Here is a 14210-nt window from a genome sequence, read left to right as displayed (position 1 = left end):
GACATCCACTGTGCGTCTGCTTTCTGGTTCCCACAATCCTCTTCCCTTGTTGCCATAGCCAGCCTGTGTTTGTGTTTTTGAGGGTGTGGACTCAGCGGTTACTGAGTTGGTGTCTGATTGTATTAGATAGGAAAGCTGGTTTGGAACTTGGACACTTGGAAAAATATGACTCATGAAGTGTTGTTTCTTCTTCTCTTTTAGTTTTCTCTCACTTCATCTCTCTTTTGATCCACCCACTCCAACCCCTCAGCCAAATGATGATGTGATACTTGCTTATAGCCCACTGCAGAAAGAAGCATCAAGATGATCAAGGATCAGACTCAGTGAAGACTTTAATGTGTCACATTCAGTCACTCTACCCAATTTGATATTTAAACAGGTTCAATCTGAGGTTCTTATAAGCACATATCTGCAGAAAAAGTGTCCAGAAGAGCGGCACTCCAGTCACAAAGGTTTTCTAAACATATTACAAGGAACATTTAACTGGTTTTGAATGGGTCACAATTTAATACTGATGCCTCTACATGACCTACATAAGCAAAGGAGACCATCAGCGGGAAGATTATACTGTAGTTATTCCTAATGCCTGCGCAGGGTTGGATTCTGACTTATCCAGATCTGAAAGGTCATAAAATTGAACTGTCTTTCATTGAAGAGTGCTGAGGATAATTTGAGGAGTCTAACAGCCTGAAGAAAGACACTGCTTTTTAGTCTGGTGGTACGGTACAGCACTGACACAAAGTTTACTTTGTTTTACCATCGTCACATACAGCTGTTAATCTTACTTAGCCACAAATAGATACACTTCATTGCTATGCATCCTGCAAACAGCTTTGTTTTAAAACAAAAAAAAGTATTCAAATATGTTGCGTATTTCTTTCATTTGCTTCCAAACAAATGCATGCGTTAGCCAGATCAAGATCTTTAGACAGAAAGCAGTGGATACACTACCGCTTTTGTCCACAGGGGCAACTAGAGTCAGCGAAAATAAAGTTCCTTGTAGCAGCTTTACATTTTCACTATTCAAATCCATCACTAAAATAAGGTATAAATACTTAACTCCTTAAAAACTACTGCCGTAGAAATGATAAACAGTCAATGTCAAGAAGTAAGTTTTCTTACAGTAGTGGATTAAACTGCAGCAGTGCTTTTTGTTTTATGATCCAGTGGTATGCTTTGCATGTTAAAGCTCGATTTACAAAAATCACCAGGAACTACATGCAATGTGATTAATGCAGTGCAGTAAAATATGCAGTTTTTGCCCTCTGAGATGGAGTAAAAGTATGAATGGATATCATCTTTAAATTGTATTTTAGGTTTTTAGTTTGTTACGGTATTTACACCTCATCACAAAACCTGTTCTAGATAAAGTCTCTATGACTTGAACAAGGTGATTAAGATTAAGATCAGTCTGCTAAAAGATGAACTCATGACACATAGTTGAATGTCTCAAGTGACAAGTGACAAAGACTGTTTCTTTGTTTTTTGCCAGGAGTAAACACATTTTACAGCGTGTGTGTGTGTGTGGGAGGTGAAAGTGTGTGCGATGTGATATGTGTGTCCATGCACATGAAGTGAATCACGACACCCTGGCTAAACACACTAGTACAGTTCTGTTGAGAAAACTGGGGCAGGAGAGCAGCAGCACACACACACACACACACACACACAGAACTGGGCCAGATCGTGCTATAAGTCTCTCCCTTCTTCTGTCTTTCTATAGTTATGCAGGTCGTGTGGTTGGCAGCACTTTAAAAGCCCAGAGGGAGAACCCGGAGATGACTGTCCGTAATACAGATCCTGTCCTGAAGGGGGCGAAACTGAGGCTGGAAAAGCTAACACAGGTACGTACACATCAAATGTTGACACGCGCCATTCTCACAATTTCATATTCTCAAACCTTAGGACAACAAACTCCTGCATAATGTTCACCTCACATGCAATTAGGAATGAATTTAACTAAGTTATTAAAATTCAGTCTTGATTGCAAGTGAGGTGAACAGTGTGCAGGAGCTGTTATCTTGATTGCTGGCCCGTCAATCCACAGATGAGCAAAAGTTTCACTCTGTGAATATTCTCAAACCTTGGAATTATTTTGCTCGCTTTCAGTCGGCGATTACAAAGTTCATTTTCACAGGAATGATATTTAGCATAGCAATACTGATTTGACTGTCCATTTCTCATCAAGACTTTTATCCAGAGGGAGCCATCTCGATTGTCTTGATTGTATATCATCGGCATAGATGTTCGTGCCCCAAATGAAGATTCATTATTATTTCAGTTAGCTCATGACCTTCCATCCAGTGCCAGAGACCTTTTCTATTTCTGTCTTCTATCTTTCTTGCGGCATCATCGTCAGGACAAAAGGTCAACTTGAACTTTGTAACCTTCCTTATAAACTTACAGGCATCCCAGCATGTACATGTGTTACATGAACACTGACATATTCCGTTTTCTTGTTCACATAATCCTCTTCTCAGGGCCCACGTTATTAAATTAGCGTTTGTTAAAAGGAGCAGTTCCCTCCAACATGTGTAAACAGCAGAATATAGTTGCTTGTTTGTTTTTACAACGAGGAGTGTGCAGTTAGTTCTGTTTTGCTGCATTACACTTGCGTGTTTGGGCTGTTACTGTGCATATTTTCACATTTGACCAGTTTATTCATTTATCCCACCATGCAGACTAATACCCTCCGCTGTACAAATGCATTTGGAGAACTTCAGTATTGATATAGATAAAGCAGCAAGACAATCTGTGGGGGATTTCATAACTCTTCCTGAGAGCATTAATATCTTCTGTGGTCACCTTGGCTGTGACACCATGATGTATACAGGTGGTTAGGATTCTGCAGGAAATGTTCTACCTGCCCTTAATTGATGGAATTATTCATATCCATACTTAAATAATGATGCTATTGTTAGTCTGATCTTTTGCTGTTATTATTATAGTGAAATATTAAGTTCAGTGTGATGAAGGTGTTATACACGGTTGCTAAAGCTAGCTGCAGGGGCCTGCATTGTGTGTGTGTGTGTGTGTGCGTGTCCTCTTCTACATCTGGCCCTCAATCATCTTTTATCACCTTGTGTCTGAAGCACTGCTTAATCCAATAAAATTAATTGTCAGCACTCTACAGAGATGTCGTTAATAACAGGCAATAATAAATCAATTAATTCAACGATTAAACCAGATCTATGCAGCACTTTGAAAGCTCTGGCCCACATGGTAATATGGTGAAATGATTTGCATGGATGATTCATAGAACCATGTAAATATGGTCACATAAAATGAAACGTCAAGGTTATTCATGATGATGATTCAGTGTTTGCCCCAAAGACCATGTGGCTGTATTTAGGACAGTGTGATAGGTTGATGAACAGACAAACAGGAAGCCACTCAAGTAGAAGAGAGAAATATATAGTTTGTCAGCCATCAAAGGATAGGACTGACAATATTCCCACGAAAACACCCAAACCATTGTTTTAACTACAACTGTCTGACATTCAAAGTACTGACTTATTTAAACTTACTACAAGGAAATATTAACGGGTTATGAAACAATCTCAATTTAATACTAATACCTGTATACAACCTACATGAGCAAACAAGACAGATCAGCGAGAAGACTGGCTATTTCTGCAAACTTAATATAGTTATAGTTATTATTAATAATAAAATATGTATGAATTCTACATTAAAATGTCTAAAAATGACCACACCTTTGTTATATATTTTGTTGAGTTGTGTATTTATATTATCACAAATGTTTCCAACAACCAGATAAACCCACAAGTTTACTCAAGGTAACAGTGTGTTTCATTTTTTCTTCTGAGAGGGGAAGTCAGTGAACGAGACGAAACTTAAAGTTAATACAACTTTAAAACATTACCTCGTCTGTGAACATTTGTCTGAGACATGTCAGATAGATTTTTATCAGCCATGGTGGTTGTTTAATGGTGTATTCACCACCAGTGATGCAAGTTTGACCGCACAATCATTCATGTTTATTTGAGCAACTGTTTATTCGCCTCGAACAGCAAGATCCCCTTACTATGTGTTAACTTCACACCTTCAGGTCAACACTTTTCAATCCTCAAAGTTAAAAAAAGTTATTTCTGAACTCCTGTCAGTAAATAACTCCAGTCAGAAGATGATGTGACTCTGGGTGTTTATTCCTCCAGAAGGTCTTGCCCTGCACCTGACTCTCTCCTCCAGAGCAGCTGCAGCCTCAATGTCCTACGCCTCCGTGTAGACCTTCAGTCTCCTTGCAGCAGATATTACATAATATCCATTCAATGCCTATTAGTGGGTTGGATTACAACTTGTTCAGGTTGGATAAGTCATAAACTTATGACTTTTTAATAAGGCAGAGTGGGGAGGATACATTGAGGAGTTTCACAGCCTGAGAGGAGAAGCTGCTCTTTAGTCTGGTGTTACGCTGTGGCACTAAAACAAAGTTTACTTTGTTTCACAACATCACATTATTGTCATTAATCTTACATAGCCACATATAGATAGATACAGATACATAGATATCTATATTTAGAAAAGAAAAACAGTATATTTTTTGAATTACCTTTAAAACAAATGCACACGCTAGCTAGGTCAAGATCTTAAGATACAAGGTGATGGTGCTCATAACATTTCTGTCCACAGGCGCCATCAGAATCTACACAAACTGGTCCAACCCGGAGTGAATTGTGTATTTGTTGGGGACTAATGTAAACACAGTTACTCCCTGCAATAAAGCACAAACAAGATGTTGAACTATAAATCAAATCCTACATCGGCAGGACTGAGTGCAGAATTAAAAGGTCAAGAATGGATATTGTAGTTTGTCAAGAAAACCTGATGAATTCTGTAAACCTAAGTGTTGATGGTGGTTATGGAATATTCATGGAAAATCACGGGATGGGACGAGCTAAGGTTCATTTTTCCCTTTTTGCTGTTGAAGCTTTTTCTGTTCTCAGTCTAATTTTGGTAGTGAGACCATTAATCACGTTGGAGGAGATGCCAAGTCAGCATCCCCCCACGCCATATACACAAACACACACCACATGCTCACCATGTCATCATTTACTTTTGAGGTCTACTTTCTCATCCTATTAATTCCATGTTACATGTCCTGTTAGTCTATGATTTAGAGAACAATGTATCTACGACTCGTCTGTCATGCACACCCAAACATGAGGATAAGAGAAGTTAGATCCATGTAATGTGTACACGACAGATGGATGGTGGTAAATGCTAACAAGCCACAACATGAACCAAAGGGAAGAGTCAGATATAGCACAGCTCATCTGCATTGCAAACAATTTCCACTTCCAAATTCACTTCACTTGATATATTGAGAGAATGTGAGTCTGTGCACACAAACAAACCCTGTGTGTAGGTAGACACTGTGAGCTGTTATTGTCCTTTGAACAAGTGTAGAGTCATCTTTGGAAACCCAGAGCCCGGGCTGTGCTTCTTTCATGCTAGCTGTCTGAGTGGTTGCTCTGTGGGGGGAGACATTTATCTGAAGCACACACATTAATGCATGCCATGTATTAAAAATTATTCATGCTTGTCATGCTTGCCATTTGCACACTTGCGCAGCTCGGATGATAGGAGGAACCAGGACAAAGAAGCCTCCTTGGAATTTTAATTATTTCATCATCTGTCTTCCTTCAGTCCCTGTTTATCTTCCAATGTCCCAATTTTGTTTTACGTGGTCATTAGACCTTTGCAGCAGTGAAGTGTTTCTCATACACTTTGCCCTCTAATGGCATTCTATTAGTGTAGCCACTCACTTGTCCTCGCAATTACAGTTTGTACTTACATGCTCAGCCAATCAGGGTGAGCCTAATCATCCCTGTGAGGGATGTCCATGTATGGGAAGAGGCAGTGGTCCATCCACACTCATCCACTTTTCTTTCTTAAGTGACAGCAGATAGCAACACTGCCAAGGATGGCTTCATTAGAAGAAACTCTTTTCTTCGTACTCAGTCTCACACAGTATCCCCAGGATTGGTGTTTATATCTGGCGATTATGCAGAATGCAATTTACCTCAAGAACACAGAAAGTGGGAGGTGACCAGGAGTTTGTGTTCCACCACAGAAAAAGTTTGCTGAGTTAAGTTTTAATTTGTCTCAAGGAATAGTTGACATCTCTTACCTGTCTGTTATATACTGCCTACCATCCATCATCTTTGTTTACCATTAGAAAGTATCTGAACCAAACAATGGTACCTTGCCGACTTAAATGTTAAAAGTTGTATAGCTGGAATAGAACTCTTGGCATTCCACCCTTCATTATTTTTGAATTAATAATGTCTCATCCGTCTTGTTTTTTTTATAATATGCAAACAAAGACAAAAGAAGACCAAAAGTCCATACCTCAGCCACACACTGTCATCTTTTCCCCTGTCATTAATTAGATAGTATAGACCACGCTGGAGCTGCTACCATTGAATAAATTCATTGGTTTCACTTGGGAGTTTCAGTGCCACACGACCTGAATCCACTTTAGATTCCAGCCTTTCCACATGACTAAGAAAACACAGTCCTGTTGGAAACATTGCTGTAATGCATTTCGTCCTCTCTCAGCTCATTTGCAGTCCGATGACATGATGGTGAATCACCACACAGAGTCTAGTCTGTCTCCATGTCCCTTCGGACATGCTGTCATAAAGTAACCTTGGTTCCCCTTGATTCCACGGCTGCCCCGCACCTACTGCTCTGTACAGAGAAGGCCAGATGTCCCTCCTTCTGTATCCAACCTGCATCCATCCAACAGGGAAACTAATCCAAAGATTGTTAGACCACATCATCAGTTGCTATTTTAAAATTGTTAACTACCAATTAGTGATAGACCCCAAAATATGAAGAAACAATTCAGGTTTTAATATCATGAGCATACAATCATAGCCCTGTTTGTTAAGCACATGTTTCTCCATGTTAAAGCCAAACACAGACATCTATAGTGCAGAATTTGTAGTCCTCCTGCTGCACACGTTCAGGGTCGCAAATAAATGTATACCAGAGTTGTTTGCCTACTTAGTCAGTATGTGTGTCTCACATTGTGTACCATAATATAGGAACAGCTTATACCATATCTTCTCACAGAAGCCATATTTAAATACAGGAAAGCAGAATGGATTTTGGCTGTCTAGCAACAAGCACCTTAGGCAGGAAAACATTGTTATGACTTCTGTTAGCCTGCAGGACAATACAGTTCTATAAAATATGTGTAACTTGTAATAAAATCGTAAACAGTTGACTCTCAGTTTGGCCTTTGTAGTTTTTAATTTGCCAGATTTCAGCAGTTTAGGCTGATATAAATCATTACGATAGATGTTATAATGTTGGTGGTATCAGCTTTGCTGCATATATAGAAATGTTATCTTGGGGGGGAAATAAAATAAAACAAGATGTCAGCGCAATATATCTTTTCCTTTATAAAACTGGTGGGCGTTTGCCTTATCTCTCTTTTCAGCTGGAATTCATATATTACCTACCTTGACTCTGTAGAACAAACATTCATCATACTGTGAGCCAATTATATGTTCCTGTCGCCGTATACGTGTGAAAACCTAATAACTAAATATATTTGCCTCAAAGTTTCTCAGTTTGACAAAAAGTTTTATGTTTTTCTTTGTGAGTTAATCAAATTTTACAGTGGATGTGGATGTTTAGAATGATCAATAGTAAATCTTTAGGAGAGACGAGGTTTTCACACGGCATCACAATTATGTAACATGCCGCAGCATCCATGCTGTGAGTTAACACATCAGTAGATAATATGGATTCACACAGAGACAGCATGACCTCAATTACCCTTTAGTGTGCTCTACGACCGGTGTGTTTGTGCGTTCCTGTTCTTCAGTGTTTTTGTACATGTTTGTGCAGATCTTTTTGGTGCCTTTAGAGGAAAATATATTCCAGAAAACATCCTTATTGTTTTATCTTTTGTATTGTTCTATCTCCGACCTTTGACCTCATTACTATTAGTTGTTTTTTAATGTTTTGATTTGTCAGTTAGGGTGCATTTTCTCCTTTACACTCCCGGTAACTAGTGTTGTAGTACTCGAGATCGGTCTTGGTCTTGAGACCGGTCTCAAGACCATTTTTTGAGGTTCTTGGTCTTGTCTCAGTCTCAGACTGAGCGGACTCAGGTTTTTTGAAGAAGACCGGTCAAGACCACTGCTGATAGGCTTTTTGTCCATGCCTTACTGATAAGAGTGAAAAAGGACCCTCTCAAAAACAGCTAATAACTTCAAATCATTGGTAGTGTAAAGATTTCCCCCAGCTAAAAAAAAAGAAAACTCACATTTTGATGTTTTGTTATGACTTTCCTTTGATATATATGGTCTTGGTCTTGTCTCGGTCTCGACCTCCAAATGTCTTGGCCTTGTCTTGGTCTCGGTACTCTCTGGTCTCGGTTATGTCTTGGTCTCGGTTGGTGCGGTCTTGTCTACAGCACTACCAGTAACTCATTCTCAGGTCAGCTTAACACCTGAAATGTAAAAAAAACAGGAGTGACTACAGCCATGCTAGCAGCTTTGTGAGACGGAGCTTCCAGGCATAGCATTTACATCAGCAAGCTAACATGCTGACAATGACATGCTGATGTTTCACATGTAATATTTACCATGTTAATCATCTCAGTTATGTCTTTTGGACGGATTCATATTTTGCCCTGATGGTGGGACACATTCTGTTCCCAGTGTTGCCAGATCATCCGTGGGAAACAAGCACTTCGGTCTATGGAAACAAGAGGAACTTAATTACCTTTGTGTGACAGAGAAGCCACTTGATCAGTTTATACTGTTGTGATGGAGGGAGGAGAGGGGCGGAGGGAACAGGGTTGTAGACGCATTCTGGAATATGACAAGACAGGAGACATGGGAGCAAGTCCAACGAAGCAACTACACTTGAGAAAGAAAACACACCAAAGCAACTCGGCAGGAAAAAAAAGCCACAGTCGCAGCATTAAACTGATGTAGTTTGGTGTAAAAAAGCCGCTGTAATGACATATCTTCTTTTCAGTGCTGCCAGATGTCTGTTTAAAAAGTGCTTAACATTCATCCTGTGGGGGCCAGGAATGTCTCTTCAACCTTCCATAGCAATCCATCAAGTAGTTGCTGAGGTATTTCAGTTTGGACAAAAGTGGTGAACCAACTGACCAACTTCACAATAAATAAAAAAGAAAACTATGCCAGTTTTTGTGTGTTTTGGAAGTTTATGTGTCATGTGTTTCAACATTTGTACGGTTTTTATTCAGGAGCTGTTGGTGGAGCTCGGCTGGGCGAAGAAAACCAGAGTCAAGCTGGAGGAAGAGGAGGGAGGGAGCGCACAGACAGAGAGAGGCAGCGGAGACGACTGTGATGATGAAGACGGCTGTGAAGCATCTGGTGATGAGAACGGTGAGTCATACACGCACGCACACAAACACACACATGCAGACAAGCATGCAAGCAAAAATAGAGGAACAAACATTAGCAAACATACACCCACACGTTCACACACACACGAACGGATGCGTACTTGCAAGCTCGTCTTGTGGTCGTGCAAATATCGGGGTTCTGATTTATACATAACTCATCAACATATATATCTAGTATATCTATATGTCTATACACACACCAGTCATAAATAAAAGACAGCTCTCTCACACACACACACACAGTTCATTGGCATGGTGGAGGTTTTAATGCTGCAGCCTCCACATATCTTGTGCCAGCAGGGAAATGCCCAGAGGGAGGGATAGTACTGAGAGATGGATTCAACTGTCCTCTTTCCCTCTTTCGCTCTCTACCTCTCTCTCTTCTCCCCATCTCTCTTTCTGCTGGCCTCAGCAGTTTATTTCCTCCTCAGCTGGGATAAAGGATGCACTAACAACCAGGTCACCCCAAAAACAGAAATGAAAAAATAAACTGTAATTATTCATTTATCTCTTGACTTATTCATCGTGCTTACGCTTATACATAATACATGGGTATCACGGGGAGATCTGAGGACCCCTGGGAGCCCAGAGGCAATCCCAGAGTGAATATAGTTGAAACTTGCTGCTGGTTTAATTGTTGGGCATTTGCAGTGAAACAATCTATGCATTGGAGAGGCTGTTTAAATTTAAAGACTCTTCATGAAGCAACAAAGTGAATGAAGGTTAAAAGCTTAACAGTGAATAAGCTTCAACACTGCAGGTCTGAGTTGATTGGCAGTAATTATCACACAGGTAAATTCTGATTGATGTGATGTAGCCAGTAGCTGTTCTCTATTTGGGTGATTTTCCATTGTTGTTAGTTGTTTTATTCATTTGAAAATATTTTTTTACATAGATAATGCACATACATGTATTAAATGTATATGTATTTCTTAAGACTGACAACAGCCAAAGTATTGAGTTCACTAAAAATGTTTAGAAATCAGCATTTAGAAATCTCACCATGCATCTTGCACCGCTGACCCCACACATTGCTGATGGTTGTCATCAGAAAAGTGCGAAGAGTATTGTCAAGGTGATGTCACAGTCAACAAAAGAATAATTTTCAGGGGGTGTTAACCTTGCGAGGCACTTGGATTTGCAAGATCATGTGATCTCCCAAATCCATCTTGCCAGGCCTCAAGCAATACGCTGAACAAACAGGAATTGAACCAATCAGCATTCTTTGAGGATCTACTAGCCTTAGTTTGATGTACTGTACCACTGGTGGTAGCACTCTTCTACTGTTGATGTGATTGGTTGAAATTAGCTTGTGATGGACAGATGGTTTGTCCAATCACCTGCCAAGTATTTTTTGGAAGCGCTGTCCTTCTCAAAACAGTTCCCAAGGACGACTTCTCAGATGGTTCCATGTAACAAACCCTCTGGTTCACCATGTTCTCACTCCCAACTTGTCACATGAGGCAGCTTAGTCGGTGGCCATCAGCTTCAAAATATGATGCCCTCAGCAGCCTTGTAGTGCCAGTTTTGCACGTGAAGGACCCAGTGGTCAAGTAAGGCACAAAAAGTACTTACAATGTCTTTCAAAATAAAGATTACTGACAACATTTCAACATTATGACTTACTATGACTTTTGGACTGTTAATAACATTGTGAAATGGTGGCAGTTTGGTTAGGTTTCGGCACAAAACCAAAAACTTCAAATTTCAAATTAGTGCGAATTACACATGTAAACACTAAAGGGCCACATCGATCAGCATCAATCCACTGTGGCAGTTTGTTTATGAATGGCTCCATTGTTTATAGTAAGAAGCTGATTTGGGTTTTAATTAGTTTTATCAGTCTCAGCAGAGTGTTTACACAGATTATTTTACCTATTGTAGCAACCATCTTTCAAACTAGCTTGAGCTCCCTCACAATAAGAGCAACCAGATGAAGTATTTTATCAAATATCAATGTCATCTCCAACCAAAGGCCCTAAGGACAAACAGTCCTGCTCACATACTGCAGCTACTCTGTACGCTGTGGAAAGCTTTACTGTCCATGTCTATCTTTAGATGGAAAAACACATAAGTTGATTAACTGGTCAACATACGAGAAGACCCCGGCCACCTTTATGGTGATGGAACTTTCCATGACACCAGTGGTCTGTGAATGGTTTCTGTGGTCATGTTGCTGACAACAAGGGCCAATTAGTTTCAGGTCAAACCAGTAATGTCATGACAGTGTTTGTAGGTTGTTTGGTTTTCTGTAGTTTCTCATTTGTAGAATGGAAATTGTGTTGGAATATAATAGAATAGAGCAGGATATAAGTTGTAATTGCTGGAGGCTTTCTTGCTTCATCTGATTGATTCACAATTTACTAAACTAGTGCTCATTCTTCTGCATCAGCACTTTGTTACCCATGACCCATGAGGTCGTATGTGATGTCATCGGGTGGTGGGAACGCCCCAGAGGGCAGGCTGTAATAGGGTCAAAGATCACTGTCACATTAATTACCCCTGTACTGTCCTCGTCATTACTATAGTCATGAGTTTGTGCCCCTACAATGATGTAAAGCACGAGTGTTGTTCGTCATTCATGATTCTGAGCTTTAGGTCAGTGGTTCCCAGCCCCCGAGACAATATCAACAATATGATTAGATGAAAAAAAGCCAAATAATACTTTTAGAACTTCATAGGTCATTTGTGAAGTAACTAATTTTATGTGCCCTTGTTGAGCCTACATTAAAATACTAGCTAAAAAAACCAAAAATAGATCATCTGTGCTCAGTTCTCCATGTAGTTTGTGGAGTTCTGCCTACCAGACCCGAACCCAATAGTGAAATAACAAGTCATAAAATGACGTTTTTATGAAAGACTGCTGAGGATGAATTAAGGAGTCTCACAGACTGAGGAAATAAACTGCTCTGTAGTCTGTTGGTACAGCAGCAGATTCTTCTGTGTTGCCAGATGGCAGCAGAGCAACTATATTATAACATTTTATGCCGGCCTTGCTGCCAAGCTATCTCTTGCTGTTGGCTTATTATTATAAAGATATAACATTACGGGGCAATGCTGATAACTATAGCTTCCTCAACAAAATTAGAAATACATGTAACCTCGCTATGCATCCTGGAAACTGTATTTAAAATAAATGTAATCTTTTACTTGCCTCCAAAACAAATACATGCCACACCAGATCAAGATCTTGACAACACAAGGTGGTGGTAGTCATACAACTTTTGTCCACAGGGGCCGCCAGAATCATCATCAAAAAACAGTTCATGTAGCTGCTTTAAGCCTCAATTTTAGGCCTGTGCAGAACTCTAATGGGACTAACAACTACCCAACAATAAAACCTTAAGAGAGAATTTGAGGAAGCTTGAGAGGAAAGAGTGATCAAAGGCCCAGTGCATGTGTTATACCTTGTGATTATGAAATTGTTCGGTGATGTAAAAAGGGTTGTGATCGTCTGCTGTAGGTATGTACTGTCAAAGTTTGCTATTGAGGTTAACAGGATTTGATGCCACTAATCCCTCAATAAGCATCCAAGCATCATCTCCACATCACAGTTCTAACATTTTCTATATCCAAAATAAGACCATTGAGTCAAATGGGAAATTTTCGTGTGGGTGTTTTACAAGAACAAAACTGTATTTAAGATCTCAGGCTGTAAACTTTTGGCAATTCATTTAAAGAATTATAAACCACAATATTTCAATTCAGATGACAGGAGATAAGAGTCAGGATTATGTTTCCAACATGCAAACACTGTTTATGTAGTAGTTGTGAATGGAAGACTGTGTTCGCGACGAGATAAAACATTTCTGCCGCCTCGAATGTTTGTTTTCTCATACTGCTTCAGCCCCTTATTTAACCGCTCTAACAGGAAGGTATTTGTTGGTACATTTGTCATACCCTTTAAAATAACCTTGATGTGTCAGATCTGTTGAAAGCCATGCCTCCCGCTGGGCCTGAAACTAGTACGCTGGCTATTTACAGAGAAAATTGCTGGTTATGATTCACCGAGCTGGTGGGGATTGTGTCTCTCAAGCCACAGTGAATTCCTGGAGAAAGAACTACAATAAGTGACAAAAGGGGATTTTCTGCTTGTCTCCCTGTTTGATGGCATCTCTATGCATTTAAACAAGGCTCCTACGCACTGAAGCTGACAGGACGATGCAGTGTCAACCAGACCACACAAATCACAGGGGGTCATTTGCCTTTTATTCCTGTTCTCTACACTGAGTCAGTCGTTCTGAGTTAATGTGTGCATAAAATACCATCTAATGAATAAATGTAGGCTGCTCTGAAGTTTTTTCTCGGATACATCTGCCACTAAATCTGCCTGTCCACGCTGTCTGACTCTCTCTCAATTTAAAATTCAGCTTACAAACCACTGCTTTAAATCTGAATTGCTGAAATGTGAGGCTTATGATTTCCCAGGAAAGGAAGAGCACAGAAACAGAACTGTGCTTGCGTGAGAAAGAAAGCGCAAGAGTGTGGACGTGCACGCACAAATGACTGTTTATGGCCTCCTGTTTGTTAATGCGTGCCCGACATGTGCTTTATGGGTGTGATTTAAGCGTGTTTGGTGGCGGTACTTCCGTTGCTGCAATGCCTTTGTGTGTAATCCAGTATGTTTTATGGATGGCCCAGTTCTCCATCTGACTGGCTGAAACGGATCCAGTACCGTGCTGCTTCTTGACTTATAATGACTTTCTCAATATCTACCCGCTGTTTTCTTTAACGCACACATGATCGAGCTTAACTTCTCTTCTTCTCTATCCCTGGGCTGCAGATA

At 40.1% G+C, this 14210-nt stretch overlaps 1 protein-coding gene across 2 annotated transcripts in view; it reads left to right on the top strand.

The window, feature by feature from the left end:
- Nucleotides 1–14210, top strand: part of LOC311258660 (glypican-5-like) — a 57407-nt gene that overhangs the window by 24833 nt on the left and 18364 nt on the right. For both annotated transcript variants that reach the window (XM_084355149.1, XM_084355150.1), the window contains exons 8-9: nucleotides 1724–1844; nucleotides 9263–9404. In XM_084355149.1, coding sequence (XP_084211275.1) covers nucleotides 1724–1844; nucleotides 9263–9404 — 263 coding nt within the window. The remainder of the gene's footprint in view (nucleotides 1–1723; nucleotides 1845–9262; nucleotides 9405–14210) is intronic.

Source organism: Pagrus pagrus (assembly GCF_965226575.1).
Source record: "Pagrus pagrus genome assembly, chromosome: 6".
NCBI classification, from domain to species: domain Eukaryota; kingdom Metazoa; phylum Chordata; class Actinopteri; order Spariformes; family Sparidae; genus Pagrus; species Pagrus pagrus.
This window is presented reverse-complemented; position numbering and strand designations above follow the sequence as displayed.